At 36.8% G+C, this 21,451-nt stretch overlaps 1 protein-coding gene across 4 annotated transcripts in view; it reads right to left on the reverse strand.

Annotated features, from left to right (window-relative positions):
- Positions 1-21,451, reverse strand: part of LOC100646769 — a 292,006-nt gene that overhangs the window by 143,206 nt on the left and 127,349 nt on the right. For all 4 annotated transcript variants that reach the window (XR_002307927.2, XM_020863890.2, XM_020863898.2 and 1 more), the window contains exon 2: positions 9,869-10,092. Coding sequence is in view for 3 of the 4 variants with exons in the window: in XM_020863890.2 (XP_020719549.1) it covers positions 9,869-10,092 (224 nt within the window). In the remaining variant the exon portion in view is untranslated. The remainder of the gene's footprint in view (positions 1-9,868; positions 10,093-21,451) is intronic.

Genomic DNA, 21,451 nt, shown 5'->3' on the forward strand with positions numbered 1-21,451 from the left:
TTAATTATTTTGCTATTAATACGAGTATGTAATGCCATGCTTGCCTTAAGAACAGCACATTGCCAGCAGCCTTAGGGTACAGCAGGACCCGCAGCAAAAACGAGGACGTACACGTGCGTTGTTTTAACGCAGATAATAGTCTGTAACAAGGCCGCCAGTTGGTGCGACTTTACATAACAAAATAACAACAGCAGAAATCGAAGTGAAATTAGCTGCTGGTATAGTTTCGAAATGCATGTAACACGCTAACTACTGGCATACAGTTAGAATCCGCCTTACTGTCGCAATTATTGTAATTATTATTAAGCTTTGAATACAATATTAAGCTTGAATACAATACAATGTATATTTTGTATTGCTCGTGATAAATATGTTAGTTGAAAAAACTGCGTATTCCTTAAAGAATAGCTGTTTATTCAAGGAAAACCACTTGTTTGATCCTATCTCCGTGAATAAAGTATCAAGTTTTCCCTCTGATGTATTCAATCGGACGCCTTTTTATTCGTAACACAGTTCACTAATGCTTAAATAAAACATTTTCATATTTGCTTCATGCGATGCTACCGTACGAATGTTATTAGAATAAGTTACGAGTTTTTTCTTCGATACATTTCTATGATTTGTTTAACTTTTATATTTATAGAGGTATACACATCGAAATTTAATCATCATTTAATGATAACCTAATTTATACGATTAGTCGATAAAATAGCTCGATATAAACCGATCAATAATATATATATATGTATAATACTAAAATATCTAGTTGCAATACCGACAGTTAATGTCATTGTATTTAATGTTTTATTTACTCGACGAAAACGGTATTTCATAAAGCGTACGTAATTTAATTCCAAGCAAATAATATGCTATGCCTCAGTGGTCATTAATAGTCGATATATATAGTGTAGACTCTACACAAGTGGGATAGTACAGGTTCACTTAAAATTCAAATAACAAAACCCACTACGAACAATACGTTGCGTAATTTTCATGAGTTTTCCTCTTTATAAATTCGAACGTTTGATACAAACAGAATATTATTTTTTATGTAGCTTAGTGTCCTGCAGGAAGTAACTATTGGAAGTGGAAATTCCCAGTCGCGCTTGTAATTTCCGAGAATGGATAATTGATCTTCAGCGTGAAAAGCAAACGATTAAACGACCGATCCAAGCGTTAAAGATTAGAAAAGTAATGAAGAGGATTCAATAAGTTGCTTGCGAAGTAAGGAATATGTGTCGTAAATGCGAATTTTACGTACTTTTACGCGTTTTTAAATACTATTTTAAATGACGATCGATATTAATCGCGCGTATAAATAGCCTTCCCACTTTTGAAAGGAATAGCCTGAAATTCATAGCAATCGCAGGAACCATAACTTCATATTAAGATACTATAGGGTTCAGTGAATAATTAAAAATAGATGCTGCGAATAAAACAAGGAAATCGATCGAATTTGAATTACTCGTGCTATCGAGGTCTTCTTCTCTTCTAGCGTAATAAATTTCATCGTATTGCCATGCTAAATTATAAAGTTCGTGACAAAAACAAATATCCTTCTGAACTCTAAGTGCAAATGGCTTACGAAGGATTCGATGAATTAATTTCATAATTCTGACTAATGGTTCAATCTCGTACTTACACGATGCTTCATTTATTGACAACGTCCGGATCGTTAGAACGACAAGACTGACGGATACTCTTGGCAAATACAATATGTAACCTCGTGAAAAGTCGCAAAGCCGGCCACCGACGAAGTCTTGTCATATATGAATAGAAGCGGAATGAAAAAGAAACCCTCAAAGACTCCTTTTGTCCGACCGAATGAGAAACGAAACCGATAACGTAAAGTTTCTTTCAACATAATTCCGACGTAACTCGCAACGTAGAATATGAGACAGAAATAGAGATGAAAAGCTAACTTCATTTACTTTCTTCTTGAAACTTCCATCGCTTTGTGCGCTAGAAGAAAATTAATGTTTGGATCGAAACGTTAACCTTCATTCGATTTATTACATATTTTCCGACTAGCTTTCAAGATAATGGTGATGATAATTGAGAAACATAATCGACACTAACGATGATTATCGGTGAAGTTTTTCTACAAGCACGACAACCTACAATCTCCAATTTCATTATTTGCATAATACGAATATCTCTATAATTAATTATACGTACATATATATATACACACTGCAGAAGTATCAGAACGTAAAATGATTCATTCGTGTGTTGAAAGAACATCGGAAGGAGAATTTCAAGGGACGAAGCTAAGAAATGAGAAGAATAATATTTTTACCATGACTATACTTATCGTGATTTAAAATAATTCTTTTGTAAACTTGAAAATAAATTAATTAATCTATGTACATATATATATATATACAGTATATAGAGAATTTTAAATCTATGTAAATAGAATCTTGTCACAAATGTACTCCTATAGAACTTCCAACAAGATTCCAATGTCTGTAATACTGAAAGCTTTACGTTTGTCGCGAAGGGGGCAAGAATTCAACGACCAGATTCCTTCGTGATATGGGAATTCGTGATAACGATATGTAAATCCGATATCACGATAAATTCGAAAATATAAGTAGCGGAAATGTGGCAGACTCGTGTTGATAAGATCACCTAGCGAACGCAACTGAATATTCGTCGTGGTACGATCTCGGCAAGAAACGAGATCGCTTATGCTTCATTAAAATGCACGAAGATTTAAGCAGAGGTCATATGTGGCGCAATAATGGCCCACGGATCATTATTTCGAGAGTATGTACACGTGTGCTGGACACGCGTATATATAGTTAATTGCAAGAAGATGAACTCTAAAAGCACGCCGAATAGGTGTGTCTACTATAATTTGAAGGAAACTTGTTGATTCATCTTTGAGAGTAATAATGGTCAAGTACTTGTATGCACTTGTACGGATTTGGCAGTTCATGTCAAATCATTTACTGATAGATTTATATTATCAACGGCCTTAGAGAAATTTTTGTGCTTGTGAAACTATCTTCCTTCCCATTTCTGAGTAGGAAGAAATATATTTTTCATAATCCTCGCGGTATATAAATACGATACAAAATTATTCAGACAAGATTACACGCGAATGAAATTTAACGGCTGCAATCTTACAGTGATAAACTACATGTAGATATAAATATCTTTCGTATGGTAATTTGAAATATGTAAGTTATGGTAATAAAGATGTATGATATCGTTTAAAAAGAAGATTTAAAATGAGGGGCGAAAAAAGGATTTTCCTTTTTTAGATGTAACATTTGTTTCGTTTCAACAAATACGTCATTTAACTTGACGTTTCTTCGTATCTCTAACATCAATAGCGTAACTTTCGGGTCTAATATTAAATGAGTCACGTTAACGTATACAGGGTGTTTCTAGTAATTGGGACAGGCTATAACTCTGTTCCAAGTTAGAGAAAAATTAGAGAAAAATTTTAGTTTTTTTTGGAGATGCAACAGTTCATTTGCAAAGTGCAATTGTACTCCTTTTTTAAATTGAACTTTATAATTTTTCATAAACCACTCTCCATGCATTTTCTCACTCTCTGTAAAAAAATATTTAGGCATTTGAGTCGAGGAATACTTAGTTTAAATTTTTAAGGCTTTTCAAGTGAAATTTATTGCATTCAAGAAACCTGGTTACATGAATATACTTTGATTTTTCAATACTTTATATATACTTTTTATTATTCATTCAGGTAACTATGTATTTTAACTGGCACCGTATATTTTGTATAACATTAGTCTACCCAGTTGGATATTCTCTACAAAAAAGTATTAACCTGCTTATGCTGGAAAGTGAGTAGTTTAGCGGATATTTTAACTTTAATTTGCCAAATTTAACGTACGAAAAACAAAAACACAGTAAACATAAAAATACCACTTCGCGTGTTGGCTGCTCTTTTAAACATTAAATTTGACAAATTAAAGTTACGATATCCGCCAAACTAATGAAGTATTAAAAGGTCAAAGTGTACTCCTCTGTCCAGGTTCCCTAAATCCAATAAATTTCAACCTAAATATTTTTTGACAAATGTCGACAGATAACGAATTATATCAAGTGATAATTTTCACTGAGTCAGCCTGTATATTCTAGATATCCTACTTGATATTTACAGGAACTTGAAACTTGAAAGGCCTTGAGGTAATTTTCCTTAAAGAACAGCAATCGAAAGGCAATGGATGTCGCGAAATCCTGCCAACCAAATCGACGGTCGCACGCATATTTTTCCATCAGGAACCCCGTAGGTAACAAGAATACGGCCATTACGCAAGCTCTGTCGTCATGGTGACAGCCAGGATATTACCGCGCGTGAAACGTCTCTATGATGTCCCATTGTGCTGTCCAAATAGCTGCTAAATCCGGCCGTCTCCGCGGCGACAGCTCGCGTCTCTTTTCGCAAGCGGATTTCGTTCGCGCTCAGCGTTACAACGCAAAGACACGTGCAACGCGAGAATATTTTGTCTCGCGACGTGCTTTGTGACTTTTGTCTAATCGTGTTCCCCTTTTTTTCTTCATAGTCTTGAGCGTTGAATGGTATTCTCAACGTAACAGTCGCCACTATTTTCCCAGACAAAAGATATTTGGACAAAAATTAGTCGATGCTTATCCTTGTTTGGCGATAAATCGTAAGAATGAAAATAATTATAAAAGATATTTTATTCGATAAGAAATCGTGGTTACCATTACTTTTTCGAACGACATCGTACGATTGTTATTTATCGAAACCTAAGAGTTGAGACGATATCGTAAACAGTCGCTTTTCCCCGATAACTTGTTTGAAAAGTTAACCGAAGTGTAATAAAATTTTCCATTAACACGTACAATTTTAGAAAACTGTGAGTAAAGGTAGAGTTCGACAGAAGAACTTGTATCCAGATATTAAAACGCGTTGATAAACGTACTGGTGAAACCTTAAAAATCTATAAGAAAATTTTCTGTAATTTTCTACAAGTAGACATGAAGTGATTCCTTACGAAAAAATAAGGCGAAATTATAGAATAACATTTTTTCATACGGCGCTTCTATTTCGAGAAAATCGAGTTTGAGGATTTATCAAGTATACTTGAACCTGGTTAATCCCGGACTGGACAAGGATAAATAACCGACAGGACGTTGTTCTACGTGTGAAAATAAATCGAAAGTATAGAATTAAATTTTATCGGAAGACACTCTGTTTTTGAGAAAAATAAATTTGTAAATCTATGACGCGCTTATATAGGCCAATTCTTAACTAAACACGTTCAGGCTGTATTTTCATGAAAATGGAGCCTCAGACGGAGATCATACTCGACATTTTTCCTGCTGCTTTCCTCCTCTTGATTGTTTGCTCGTATCCAATTGATAATTAGCCACGATCAACTATGCTTGTGAAATTTCAAACGCAATTGTCTCGAAAGCGAAGCACCACGTAATAAACTTTTATTTTATATTTTCTTCTTACATTTTCATAAGGAACCATAATCGCTCGTACGTGTTATGGTGTGGTTATATATGTCATATACAGGCTGCATGCTGTTTGTATATTTACTTGCAGCCTATACTTATCTCGTTTTTTGAAACGATTATCGTTTCCGTGATTCCCTCGATTGTAATACGATTTTCGTGCTATTTATTAATAAAGAGACATTTCAATGGAATAGAAATAATCATACGGTCCAGTTTTCGACGTTTATCGTGTCCCTGCTATCTATGAAAGATGGAACACACGAAAAGTCGATATGTCGTGGCTTGAACATCGCGCAGGCGTTCTTAAGAGAAACATCCCTTCGTATTTTTGTCCCGATTTTGGTCGATAATTCATCGTGGAATTCTGTCGCAAGTGTCCCGTGTCGGAAAAGGATTTGTCTGGATGCTTGCGATCGATCTGTATGGCGAACAGTAAAGTGATTCTTTTATTTAATTGAACACATCGATGTTCTTTATTCTCGTGTGTAAGATAAATGGGATAAATAACATATGCATCGTAAAATTTTTTTTTATTTAATGATTAATCAATAATTCGAGAATAATTTTTGAAAGTTATCTTCATACCGTGATTGTTAGATTTTGTAACATTTTCGTAATCAATTATAGTATGGTTAAACTGTAAGATAATTATAGTACTACTTTAAGAATAATAAGTTCCATAGTTGTCGTTTAATTAGTAAAAAGATATTACGAATGGTGGTAAAGGTAACGCGAGTATAAACTTTTGAAATATTTATGTATATGGAATAATGTTTTCGCTTGATTATATCTATAAAATAGAATGGCAAAGTTTGCCTGTGAAACCCTGGGGATATTCTGTGTATTATTATCAAAGTATATGTTCAACGTATATTTTGATTTTATCGAATTTAGGAATTCCATTATATCTAAAAAAAAAAAAAAAGATGAAAAGATAGAAAGGGAAATAAAACAATACGAAAGTATACGGGATTTTTAAATACAATTACTTACGATATTAGGAAGTTTCTAACTATTTAACTGAATATTTTGTCAGATTTAATATTTTGATTCGAATACAAAGAAACGCATTATAAAGTGGTACGATACAATGAAACTAAAGAAGTAAATAATATGAAATTACAGATGAATTGTGAAAGAATTCGAAGATTCGTGCACAGTTCGGAATATTTGATTCAAACGGAAAACTCTCCGACAATCGATCGCCTCATGAAAGAATAATTCCCCCATGTATTAAACCCACTGTCAGTCGCAGGGGAAATTTCAGGACAATTTGGGGTAGTTCACCGTAGGGCTAGGAAATATTGAGGGGATAAGTGAAGATTTGAATAATGAGTATCATAAACAAATGTTGGTAAGAGATTTCGTGTATTTCGTACTTTAATTAACCGAAGACTTATCGAGTTAATTTATCTATTTCAAACGGCATCGTTACGATCGTTTACAAGAAGAAAAAATAATCCGATGTTCTGAAAAGAATTTGTTTAGATTCCAGTTCATGACAAAATAAGCAGAGGAAAAGATTAAGACAATTAATCATTTCAAGTTTTCAAATTTTCGAGATTTCACGAAGTTTCGGGGATTCCAATTTCACGAATCTAAAGTCAAAGGACCAAATTTCTAAGTCTAAGTTCCAAACGTTTACGAAAACGAGGTTCATCTTTTTCGGAATTAGCCTATGTCGTGCTAAACATGAGCAAACGTTCGAATATTCTTCGGTGTTACTGCACATTGGGTATAAACGAGCACCGATGCAAATTCCATCGCATACTGCAAATCACCGGAGGTTGCTGGCCTCCTTTCGAAATAAAAGCGCGCCACGAAGATCCAATTGGCCACATTACCTCGGTAACTGGTTCTCATTTACGCGCCATATTTCGGGAGTTTTCCAGCGAAATCCTCTAGCGAGTCGCGGTCTCGATTCAATCGCCGAGAGAGACGAGTGGAGCACGAGAAATTAAGGCGAAAAACGCGGAAAGTTTACGGTGGACAAAGACCAACGCGCTTAAGAAAATAGAAGAAAACGAGAGAAAAAGCCAGAGACAGGAATAAATAGTACGCCCAACGGCGTACCAAGTAGATCATAAAAAAGATTGAAGTTAATCTGCCATTATGCAAAATTGTGTTGCTCTCTCGCTTCATTCCCGTTTCGTTATTATACGCGTTTCTATGCATACTTTTCATGTACGTACGTGAGTACATGCACTATACCGTTCAAATGTTTGCAGTTACCATCTTATGATCGTCGAGAGCTTCCTTATCAGCTGTTAATTGAAACCAATTTTCTTTTTTTCCGTGTATTATTAGTTGGTATTGAAAGGAATTATTGTTAGAATTTAGGTATAAAAATAGCGTGAGTATTATTACTGATTATTAGGTATATACTGCATATATCACATCGTTAATCGTAATTTCATGTTCAATAGGAAAATATGCAGGAGAAACAAATAAACGTAGGACACAAAACCTACTATTAAATATTTGGGTCGATCCAAAGGTATAACTAAAACAATTCTCAACATTACAGTTTTTAATCCACAGGAAATTGCGATATCGCGTGACCAACTCACAAAATGTCCTCCTTTGTGAGAGTTCAAAACCACGAGAGAGAAGAAGAAAAAAAAGAAAAAGAAAAAGAAGACAATGCTCACGGTTGTTGCGCTCATTTCTCATTTACCCGACGGAGCTTCTATTTTTCAAGCCGAAACTCATTATCGCCTTTCTCCGCTTGTATTTCACGCCACGTTTGATAAAACCATCAGATTGAAACAATAATGCATTTCTTGGGAAACTGAACACGATTCCAGGACGATTCATCGAGAACTGATTGCGCTAAGAACCGTGAAACAAACTTCCCCGGAAAGTGATTTTTAACCTGAAAACAATCTACACCTTCGGTTAGGTTAAATATCTCGCCACTCCATCTCTTTTCAGCTCCCATTAGTTCGGAAAGCTTTTGCAAATATGGCCATACAGATAGCTAAGAGACCTATATTGCTTTCTGAAATAACAAGGATATCTAGTATTTCTGAAATATCGAGGATAACCGAACTAGCTCAGATCCATAGCTGTATCACTTGACATTTAGGTTACCTGAGATTCCTAAAATATTCAGAGCGCGTGTAACATTTGAGACATTAGCGGTGGCTAAAATATCTAGGGCGTTTGATTTACATCAATTGGCAAAATCGATTCGAAGAACGACATCACCGACAAATCTGTAAAAAGCGTTGTACGATTGTTCGTCGAATCACGAACCTCGGCGTTATTCACGAATAATATCAAATCAAATTGCCTGTCGATCATGAAACGAAAATGTCGATGAAGAAAGGAAAATGCCGAACAAAGGAACAAGCAAACGAAGCATACTTTCCTTCCATCAAGGGACGAATCTTGATTAATGGTGCAAGTTTCCAGCGTCTGTACGGCTTAGGCCATGCTCGGAATTTATAATGGAATGGGAGTATATTAAAATAGCCCTCACATCTGAAACTTGGTCCCTACCGGTAGGATGCCATTATCCCTGACGGTAATCATGGAAAAATAACGTCGTTCCTTACTGCAATTACCGCTTTATCTTTTGATCGATGAAGGCAATTATGCTTGGAAACGTTAATCGGAGACAAAAAGTCACGTTTCATCCTCTGACTTCGCATTAGTCATTATTAGCGGCAACCATCGTACACTGATTAGAGGAAGTGCTATTTACGCGAATGAACCTTTTCATCGTTGCTTGCCAAGTCGGAAGTAATTGGTAGAAAGACGCGTGTGAACGTCTCCTTTTGTTTTCTGCGTTTGGAATTCATTAACGTTCTGTATAATATTTCCCAATGAGGCATGCTATTTTATTAATTCAGAGATAACAGTTAAGTCGGGTGGAATTAGCAAAATAATTCGGTTGCTAGATTTTCTCCTTTTACCAATCCGAATTGCGTGTCAAATTTCAGAAAACAGCACCATCAATCTTTTTCTTCGTAACTTTCGTTACGTACGACGATGGTAATAAATTCGATGATCGCGGTCGTTCATCAACCCGAATCTAACTCTTTCGAAAGCAGCTGCTGCTAAAATAGTTTACTACAGTTATTTATGAAACAAATTCGTACTCGTGGACGAGTATTTCCTAAACTCGTCCTCAATTATTATCCATTGCCCTGGAAAGCACAGACATTTCACAGGAAACGAACAACAAACAATAACTATTCGGTTGTACGTCCGAAAACTGTTTCCTGCGGATGCAAATTCACGACTAAGCGCCGATATTACATACATCCAGCTTTGGCATACCAATTTGGATGCAGATCGGAATTACGTTTCGCCACGACGAATCGACTATGAAGTCCGAGTAACCAGTAGCTCATAGAATGCCGCTTTGAAATGGAACGCTCGGACTTACCTTGTAACTGCTGACCGCATGTGCACCATCGTAGATGTAGAGGTGATCGTTGCAGTCCAATTGCAGTTGGTCGAAGCGTAGCATGAACCGCTGAAGGATACTATGCGTTTGGAAGGTGATGGTACAGTCCAGATCCTTCTCGAGCTGCGACATCAGGACAGCCCCGTCTATTTTCCTGTAGAGATCTCGCATATAATTCTTCTTGCACACGTCGCTTATTTGGTCTGAAAGAAGAAAATGATTGTAAAATGAGATAACCGACGGATTAAAACGAGATTGATAATTGTACAGAAGATTTCCTTTTTTTTTTTTTTTAGTTTCTTTCTATTCAGACACACCGTTGGTTTTATTAAGCGAGATCTTAACTTTGAGAAAAATGGCAGGCTTGATAAAAAATTAACTGCCTGGCATATGTGAGGGAGAGATTTTTAAGAAAAGAGAGCAAGAGAAGCGCAAATGAAACAGGAAGAAAGGTTAGTCACACGAGTCGTTGACCTATGGCAGCTAATATTGTACCAGGCAGACATTAAAATCAATGTTAAAGTTCAATCTTAATTTTAACCCTGTATAACGCCGTGTAATTTTGAAGTGACATACCAATATCGACATCCTCTCAATTTAATTTCGTTTTTAAGTGCATTTGTACTCCACTGTGGCTTCAAGGTTAATAACCGTTTCCTGCATAATAGCATTTCTGATAATTGTAAATTTTTACAAAAAGAATTCGCATTATAGAGGATTAATTAAATTAAAGTCTTCTTAATTGTTCAAGCAGCCATCATGAAGATTTTAGCCGGTAAAAATTCGGCGCCACCATGTGCCCCCCCCCCCCCCCAGAGAATTCAGGTAACTATAAAGGTTTCCCCCACTTAAAAAAAAAGAAGTCTTCTTAATCGTTACATTGCATCATATGCTACAAATAAATAATTAAATATACGTAATATTTTATAACTATATCGATATGTCGCTCGGTATTATTTCGCAGTCAATTGGACTTAATTTTATACTCTACATCAAACAGAATGAAAATTCTTTCGGATTGTATGAAACCTTTAAAGCATATTGCGAATTTAAAGCATAGTACAAAGAAACGTAATGTGCACGTGCGAATAAATTTTTTCATTATATGTAAACGAGTTGCATGCAGAGAATTAGCTCGAATATTTCACTCGTCCCTTAAAAATTTTCCAGGGAACAGATTACAGTTAAAATCGACTGTAAAAGTTTTTGCCGTTTCGTTGCTCGTAAACGGGTTGCATCGATAAGAAACGATTTTATCGACTTTTAAATCCACTCAAGTGCACCAGACATCGGGGCCTGATGTCTGTCCTGGCTGTTGGCAAGCTAGGTCGAATTATCCAATCGATTGACGACCGATTGATTCGCGCATCGCTAGGATAATAGCTCGAATTCGATTTCGATGCATCTGCGATTAACTACGGTCTACCGGATTCGATGCGATAAAACGTACAAAACGAAAAGAAAAGAATTTCTAACAGTGCTTACGTGCATGAACATTATATGATGTCGAAAAGTATGTAGAAAAAAGTAGTACAACGAGTATCGAGTCAAGTGGCTTAAAGTGTTCTACCAGTCGACAAACGAGGACGATATCCAAAATCGATTTCAGTCTTGTCGAATTATGATATTAAGTGGCGCTATTTTAACAAATAGGTACGTACGACTGTGTTTTCACTTGTGATACCTTTTTCTTTATTTGATGTTTTTTATTTGAAAATGACTTTTCGAGGGTTGAAAGTTATCTGCCCCATACTTGAATGCTAAATTTTTGAGAAGTTAGTATTGTGAAATTATTGATATTAGCTTCAGTCTGGATGTATCGTGAGATAGGAACTTGCTCTGTGTAAATTGAAAATTTATTATTACCATTACGATAGCTTTTAAAATATATCTATTTTAATGTGCACGTTTTTTAAATGATTCAATCACCTATGTTCAGATTTGATATTTAAGAATCGTAAAAGCATTCTGAAAAATTTATCAATTATGTTGAGATATAAATTCTAAAAGATTAGATAAAAGGACTGTAATAATAATTGTTGTGCAGCGATCATACAAGCATTACAAGATTCAGTACAAAACTAAAAAAAAAATAAATAATTGTAGAAAAGACTTGAACCATAAATAAAATAACTACTGAAGTATTTTCCAAATGATTCAATTTCTACAATTTATTGAAACAGTCGATACTTTTATATAACTACGCTTGTTCTGGATTCATTTAAAAGGCTGGTTTCCATTATTGTCTATACATATACATAAAAACATAAAAGAAAGTTTCATAGCATGTGGAGCTAATTTGGCATATTCTTTAACATCCTAGAGAAAATAACGCGAGGCTACCCACTTCTCAAACACCCATAAACTCAATCACCCACTTGTCACCTCCTCTTAACTTAAGAAATGTCTTGCCTGGCAGTTCAATAATTTTTAACAATTTTAACGGGGAACATTTCTTCTCGGAACGGCGTGAACGTTTCCTGGATGGTTTTTAAATTTATTGTTGTAATATTAATTAAAAGAGAGAGAAGGAACTCGAGCAGCGCTCGGCACGCGCAGCTATTTCCAATAAATCCAAAACACAAGATTAAGCTACAAAACGAAGTTACACACCGTACAAAGCAACTTAAATTCCTTCTGCTTCGAAACTATTTCCAATTCCTACCCGCCCACAACCATTCACCTTAAGTTCCAACACTCGGAAGAATCTTCCTCGGCCTATCGTGCCATTTTCCACCCCAACTTCGTTACAGCCAGATCCAACTTACGGAACAAATGAATCGTAACGCGCACAGGGGAGCGAATTAATTCGCGAATTCGATAAAACTCGCTCGCGCGGCAATTTCACGGCTGAAAGTCGGTGTCGCAGAGCGTTCGTTTCGGCTGGACGGGCGTAAAAATAAGAAAAAAAAAAAGAAGAATGGCGACCAGCGTTGGGCGATGGGGATGGGCCGCGAAGAAACTCGATTGAAAAGTTTTCGCTCGTGTCGCTCGGGGCTATCGGGGCCAAAGGCGCGAGATAGTTTTCCGCATGGCGTGGTTGCAGCTGCGAGCTTGTGCTCGAATGTGGGCCGAGAACATTCTCGGGGGAACTCCGTGTAAGATTGGCGATAAAAGGGTGCGTCGCTCCGCTCAAGAAGCAAACGAGCCTGACTTCTGCTGCAGATCGCTGGATTTCGCGACAATTTCGAAGGTTTCGCAAATGAGATGAATCGAGGAAGAACGGTGGAATTAGAGCAACAGATGGTTAACCGTCTCCACGCGATTATTCGCAATGGGACGCTTCGGTTTGCGACGAGGTCGATCCGAATTCGTGAACGCGAAGATTCGCTAGAGAGATCGAGAGGAAAATATACGACGCGCGCCAATAATCTTGATATCAATATCCATTGCAGAATATGTTAGAGCAAAATACCTTACGAAGGATTTTAGAAAACCAACATGTTACGTATTCGTATAACAGGCCGGTTCTTCGAAGTTAATAAGATATGGTTAAAATTATGTTGTAAAATGTACGAATGTAAAAATGTTATTACGTGGAAAATTATTTTAATAATAAATCTGTACGCTACATGTAACATTAAACGTTGTAATATACTGGTTTTGCATTTTTAACTTGTTTATGAGGGAGGAAACCGAATTGCGTGAATTGTTCGAAAGTCTGATAATGTTTCTTTAATTACGTTTACCTGTAACACTTTTACGACATGCTTCGAGAAACATACGTTAGGCGATGAAAGGTGAGAAAATTTATTACTCGCTTTTATTCGAAGATATCGCAAATATATCTTTGGTGAATTATTTGATGAATGTAAAAGGACAAACGCGTCTCTAAATCTGCGTTGTCCGAACCAGTTATGCAAATAGTTGTTCGTATTGTGCAAACATCTTTACGCAATTCTTTGACGTCGATATTCCCAATACCTTGATAACCTCTGATATAAATAAACCTATCGCTTTTCAGAAAATATCGATTCTACGGCGATTCTATCACACGTTCATTCGAATTTACTTCTGCCACGAATGCAATCGTATGAGAAAATGCCTCGTATTATTCATCCGTGTTACACGGTTTATCCATTTCCAGAATGCAACTCTACATTTTATTTATATTCTAAGCAAGCTTAGCACGATTTGACATACCAGAGAGCGTTCAGCTGATTATTCTCCATTCTGAAATGATTACAATATGTCCTGGTATTAATTATTCGTCGATTAACAATGATAACGAATTAAAAATTGACTATATTACATCATAACGATATTAGACTCTGTTAACGGTGCATACATACGAGCAGATCGTTAATTTTAGAATTCAATTGCGCTATATTTTCAATTACATCGCGTTACGAAACGTGTAGCGAAAACGAAACATCGGAAAATTATTTCTTAATATTTGCCATAAAATACATATTCAAAATTTTCTAGATAAAAATAACGAGGTATCGGAAAATTGCTTGTTGGAATTTAATAGTTAAGGAAGGTATATTGGAAAATTGTTTGTCGTAATTTGTGTAGACGCGAAGGCTATACTCTTTCTGATAAATTGAATATTTTTGGTACAGTTAGGTATTTTATAAACCACAATTTCGACTCCATTATTACGTAGGTTATATAAAGATGTAACAATATGGCGTTATAATAATTTTGAAATAATCTTAACAACCCAATTCGTTTTGCAGTTTCTTCGCATTATACGTATATTGCCTTTAGTTCAACAAGTTCGAGCGAAAAAGTACAAGTATTCGGTATATGTTCGACACTGTTGAACATTTGATAAGTAACAACGTCAATTATCAATCATTACGTCAGAATATATCATTAATTATACATTATATAACGCTTCATATACAAATGAAATTTATCTCGTTCAAAAATATAGCATTTCCCACAAACAACGTTATCTGTGCAAATAAACAATCATTTAATAATTAATCAATTTCATATTTAAGAGATATTTATTATCTCAAACGTTTTATCTCCAATTGAAGTTGACCGGCAGAATTACAGAGTTCTAATATAAAAGAAAACGAGTGGAAAAGGCAAATATTTAGATAGAGAAAAGAATTCTCTCCCGTTCTATAGAGAAACTCTGTTCGTGTCCTAGAAAACGTTCGTCGCTCCAAAAATTATCTTTTATCCTCCGTTGCTGGTACAATTCCAACGAGAACACTAAGAAGTATCATTTTAAAATTATCCTCGTGAATGCGTTACTGGGCCATATTAATCTTATCCGCGTAATAATCGTGTCGAAATTATTTGTTCATTTTTGAGCGAAATACTTGATACGTAGTAAAATTATTTATGCTATAAAATTACAATTTTCAACAACAAAGTATCGTCGGTATGGGATACGTTTAAGAGAAAAGTTATACGCGATAATTCTAAATCCTCCAAATTCATTAATGTAATAGGTAAATTATATTAATAATATTTTACTCTATACGATATTCACTAGCATACAGTTACCCTTTTAATTTTAATACATAGGTATCGTAAAAGCATTCCGAACAATTTATCAATGAATAAATTAATCGTGTGCCTATATTAAATTTTAATCAACAACATATTAATACGTATATATTATACGTATTCCATTAGATTCTAATTATTCGTACAAAGCTTAATCGATTCTGATGCCATTCAAACACGTATACATTAATTGAATGTTCAGAATTAATTTGGTAAAGGCGGAAGTATGAAACGAAGGAGAGTATCTATGTACGCGACACTAAATTACGGACTTGGTTCATTGCACTTCCTTTTTTCATTTAATTTTCAACTATTACATATTCAAAGATTCCGTTGAATATATTATTATAATAGAGATTCCAACGAATTGCTGGGTTCGATGTAAATCACGCGTCGCGTATTCTACATGGAAGAAAAAGCGATTGTACTTGGAAGAGCTTCAGGCAAAATCAACGATCGCTGCCACAAATCGTGAAACCAACATTGACTTTCGAATTTCATGGTTCGGCGATTTCTATAGAGCGACTTTACGTATCGCACGACGAAGCTCTCACAACGCGATTAAACGACTTCGACGAGATTAATCACGGTTATTAATCGCGCAGCTTTCATACGTTTAATTCAAACAGCCGATGGACACGCGTGGCCAGCCATAATTCACGTGTAGTGAAGCATGGGCGTCGCATAATCGACGCAGAAGTACCGTGGCGGGTATTAACGACGCGGCTTCGACGCGTAAATTCGCACGGCCGCTCCCGAAACGTCGGCCCGACCTCCACGCTCATAAATCTCTCTGGTCAAAGGAAAAAGCTTCCCCGACGAAAGTCGCCTTCCGGCCCGTGGCAACGGGGAATCTACGAAACATTTCCCGGAGGAGAATCTCGCGTTCCTTCGGCCCTTCCGACGCGGCAAACCACCCTCGTTGCGAGACTATCAAATTTCCAGAAGGCAAATAAAGATGACGAAAGTTCCGGTGTAATAAAACCGAACGAGAACCGGGAGGGAGACATGTAAAGGCTCTGGCAATCGGAAGGACAACGGAAAGAGAGAAAAAAAGAGAAACGTTAGATAAAGACAGAGACAGAAGGAAGAAAAAAATTAAATCGCTCGTACACCGGTATGAAGAAACGGCCTCCCAAAAGGGAACTTTGAGACCTAACTACAAAGAACTTCAGGTTCCACGAAAAGTCGCGTGCAAAACAAACCAGGTGAGGGACGTGGAGGAACAGCAAGGGAATGGGAAATAGAGAGAACGAGCGAAAAAAGGGGGACAAAAACGGGACGCGTAGGAGGAGAAAGAGAGAAGGAGAAGAACCGAGAATGAGAGACGAAGAAGGGGAAATAAAGGCAGATAGAGAGAGCACCCTTTGGCCATGGTCGTGCGCGTTGGCCCTTCGACCCTTCAGCAACCACCAATCCCCACCCCTTTTACCCCAACTCTTCCCGCTCTCTCACCGCTGTTCCTCTTCTCTGTCGCACCCTTGCCGTGGCACCCTCGAGCGCGACCCACCCTCGCATGCTCACCACCACCCTTCCCTTCTCTCTACTCGCTCCCTCTTGGGACGATGTAAGTCCGCTACTCCGTCGATCAATATTACTCTCTCTTCGAGCGCGGCACGGCTCGTCTGAGCGGCAACCGAGCGCTATCATATTAAGCCGCGAGGAGCACTTTGGCTGCGAGCGAAGACCGGTCTCGACCGATCGTTGCTCGCGCCAACAAATTTTTCTGTCTGGCACCGAGTTTCACGATAGAGTCTGCCTTTTATCTGATCCTGAAGACGTTGGCCACGCGACTACGACCGGAAACAATGTTATCGCTGCGAGAAAGGGGACCGAGATGATTCCTCGAGACTCGTGATCGACGCTCCGCGCTATGTACTAAGATATCGACTCGAGAGCAACTCACAACCTGATTCAACGACGAACCTCAACGGGGATCGCTCGAAGGAGACTCTCGATATTGTTCGAGTTTCTTTTCGTTGCGCGTTTTACGGCGTGCGATGGTACTCACTTTGAAGTGTAATACACAGTTCGAAGGAGTTGCTTGGGGATATATAGTACAACGTTAGCGGAGAATTTGGGTTTATCGGAGGAGCGCGAGAAAGAAAGAAAACCTTTCTTAAGTTTGTTTCAGTTTTCTTTTCGATGAAAGGAATATGATAAAGATTCTATGGAAATATATTATGCAAGAACTAAAAGCTCCAATAGAGAGGAATCGACGTTTAGTCGTGTGAAAGCAGAGAACTTCCATTGTATCTTTTATAAATAACTTTTAACCAACATATGTATTTCATAATAATCCTAGAGTATGAACGTATAGTATTCAGAATGTAGGACAAACTGTTTCCTCGAGATGTTTCCGATATCGCTTTATAGCCGGTTGAATATTTTATAAAAGAATACAACAGTGACAAAATTATTTATGAAATACTCGAACACGGAGATCGTTCGAGAAATGAGAGAAAATCTGACCCAGTATTTGGTCACGTTCAAAAACCATTTTCAGGTAAACGTCACTGCGTTGAAGGATTAAAATTCCGTATTGATTATCAGATACCTAAGCACTTCACGCTTTTGCACTGTATGCTCAGTTTACAGCAATCAATTATACACTGACAGGAAGTTCAAACGAACGTTTAGAATCGCGACGATGCACAGCGCGGCATCTGAACGAGGATTCGGGTCAAACATAGAAAAATGCATATAATACACAGTTTTCCTGAAACTTGATATCAGGGGATCCGACGCGAGCAAAGGTCTGCTTGTCGGATCTTTGTTGGTATTTTCCCTACTGCCTGGCTCGGCTGAGATATCTTGAATATTTATTTCTTTGTCTAACCACACACGGTGACGTTTAAGCAAACAGTGTCGATGCCGGGAACAATCTTTCCATCCTCTCGTACGTGTCATGCAAAAATCATTTATTCTCCTTTCCACTTTGTGCTGATATTTAATAAAGAACAGAGTTTTACGTAACTTTAAAAAAGTTCTCGGAATAAATGTGGTCAGAAATTCACTCCTCGACCAAAGCTGCGATTACGAATGGATTTCACTGAAAAAAAATATAGAACATCCAATGTAGCAGTTTGTAGCAGAAAAGCAGTTTGTAGCTTCTTGACACAGGACGATCAAAATTACAGAATGTTTCCAATTGCTTCTTGCAAAAAGAAAGAGACTTTTAAATCGAAAATTAATTACAATTTATACAAAATTAATTAAAATTAATTAAAATTATACATATCTTTGCTCAAATTCTTAAAAAAAAATATCTAATGTGTAACGAAACACTGCTTGACAAGAATTAACAAACAAATGAAATGTATGACGAATAAACGAACTAATTCACGTTTATACTACTTACTTCTGATGATCTGATGATCGAGCAACGATTATTTCGATTCCTGTCCATCGCGTGGCGTACTCGATGCGATGAGTCGTAAGCTCGCAAAAATTCGTCGTTCCGGATATTTCGCCTCTGAATAGAACGCCCGCGAATACGTCGTGACATTCGAATGAGAGCGGATAACGGGTGGCGAAAAACGCCGACGCGATATCGTGTGACAGAACTCGCTCATCTGCACCGAGTCCAGGCATCGTCGCGAGTAGATCCGCTCGTCTGCGCCTTCTCAAATAATTCGGTTTGCGGGCAAAACGCGCGGGAAATTGCGGCGCGACAAAGCCGGGTCACTGCATCGAGCCTAATCATTCATGCAAATGTGGCTGCAAATATCTCGTTGAGGTCCCGTGTTCGTTGTAGATACCGGCGTAAATCTTGCTGAATAGATCGCGCCAGGATTGGTTTATCTCTCTCTCTCTCTCTCTCTTCTCTCTCGTTCTCCCTTTCTCTCTCTACGTATGGCCAAAACGCTTTGTCGACGATGAAATACCGTAATCTCGGGTGCAATGCGCGAGGAAAATTTGCCCGAACAACGGATCGTCAGCCGTTAATCTATTCTCGGACGACTGTTGCCGCGGTTAAAGCGGCTTCGCGGAATTACACGACAACACGCGGGTGCCACGCGGCAGATACCATGGATTTAATCACGTCGGATGGAAAGAAGATCGCTTGGATCGGCTTTGTTTTCAGATAAGTATAATAGCAAGAAGCTTTTCCTTCGCTAAATCCAGCGAAATCTATCCTGCTGAGGAAACGTGGTTTCGTGTCTGACCATAAGGCAATCGCATTCGGCGATGCTTTGTTGGTGATTTAAAGTGGTGTTTTAAATTACGGAAATAACGTTTCGGGATATATTTCGTCGTTTGATAGAAATGAGTTATTTCAAAGCGATTAAAGCATTGAAAGGAGGCTAAGTACGACACGATCGAAAAATGTAACATTGTATAAGTATATTTAAAATAATTGGATATATTACAGAGTGCTTATTTGATATACACGTATTATACATACGTATAACAATAAGTTCTTCGAAGTTATTAAAATCGTATGAAATATTTCGTCTGCGTTCTTGCACTATCATATGGTACAGTGAAAGAAACGGCACGTAAAAAGATCAGAACTTTAAATATAACAAGAAGACTTCAAATGATGAAATTAAATGAGACGTCCTATGTGTACAAGTTTATTTATGAAAGTAATGGAATAAGGTAATAAGGTAGTATACAGGGTGATTTAATAAGAGTAAAATTCTTCGAATAGAAGATTGTAGCGTGAAAGGACTCAAAGATCATACCGACCTTTTTGTTGGTGGAGTAGTTTACGAGATACGAAAATCATCTCGTTATTTCCTTGGCCACTATTCTAAGTCTATTCTGTTTTCACGATATATCAGCTGATAAGTCAACTATTAAGTGTTATATCATTAAAAAAAAAAGAATGAAAAAGATACTTGATAGCAAAGTCTGGGAAAATCGATTACATAATCAACTTACTTCTTTCAGATGTTACTCAAATGATGGCCAAGACTGGTACAATTAATCAAAAGAATATTAAAATATCGATTATGAATGCCATTTTAATAAAAATGTCCTAAAAGAATTATTCACAACATGCAATGCTTCGAAAGTACTAGGTTGTCCGGAAAGTGTCTTTCTTTCGCAAACGTATTTTTTACAACAAACGTGAAACCAAGTCTGTGAAATGTCATGGTGTTTATCTCAACGGAACAAAATGAATCGTACGTAATTCGACAAAACAATATAAAACAAAAAACGTTGTGCGTCTATTATTTCCTCATAAAACGAGAGAAACTTTTCAGGCAACCTAATACTATAACTTACTTTGCACACGAATATATATAAACAGAATGATATAATATATAAATATATAATGAAGATATGCGAATAGTACAGCAATAAAAATATAAGATCTGCATCGAACAGCTAACATAAACTTATATGTATAGTCGTAGAATTTCTGAAATAATCTTACGAGAAAGTTTCTGTACTAAAATAGATAGACATAAATTCTGATGTTTTGTTCTAAACATGCTGGATCCAGGACAACAAGCGCAGAGGAGCGAAAGCTGCGTTACGTAAAGAGTGCGATCTGTTTCAGACTTGCCGGACAACTTTTAGGACGTAAACTTGTATCTGCTCGAAACAAAAACTTCCCTCCTTTCTAAGTTAATAGAAGTTCGTTCAACAGCGGTGCGAGAACGTTGTAATTTCTTGTGTATATTTGCGTACATCAGTTTCATTGTTGATGTAAAAAATAACGTGATCTTATGTTGGTTATCTCGTAACGAATTCAAAATTTTGAGAGATAATCAAGAGAAATACGTATTTAGAAAGAAAACATTTTCTTTTGGAAGTTGTATAATGAGAAACTTACGGATTATAACGACAAAAATATACTAAAAATACATCTCGTTTCATATTTGGACGAATAATTTGAAATGTATATTTCCTAATTTCAAATATAGACAAAATTGTACAGAGATCCATCCTTGTACGCAATTGTAACTCTTTACTTCTTTTTTACTGTAATTCTTTAAAAAATTTCGCAGTGAGTATTGTTAAATAACTTTAATTCGAAATGCACGAAACCTTTTATTTTAATTACGATTATATCAAATGTTTGTGTTGCTTTCTTATCTTTCACGGTACTGCGTTTACCTCTTTTTGGTTATT

The sequence above is a fragment of the Bombus terrestris genome, chromosome 1 (assembly GCF_910591885.1).
Source record: "Bombus terrestris chromosome 1, iyBomTerr1.2, whole genome shotgun sequence".
Lineage (NCBI taxonomy): Eukaryota > Metazoa > Arthropoda > Insecta > Hymenoptera > Apidae > Bombus > Bombus terrestris.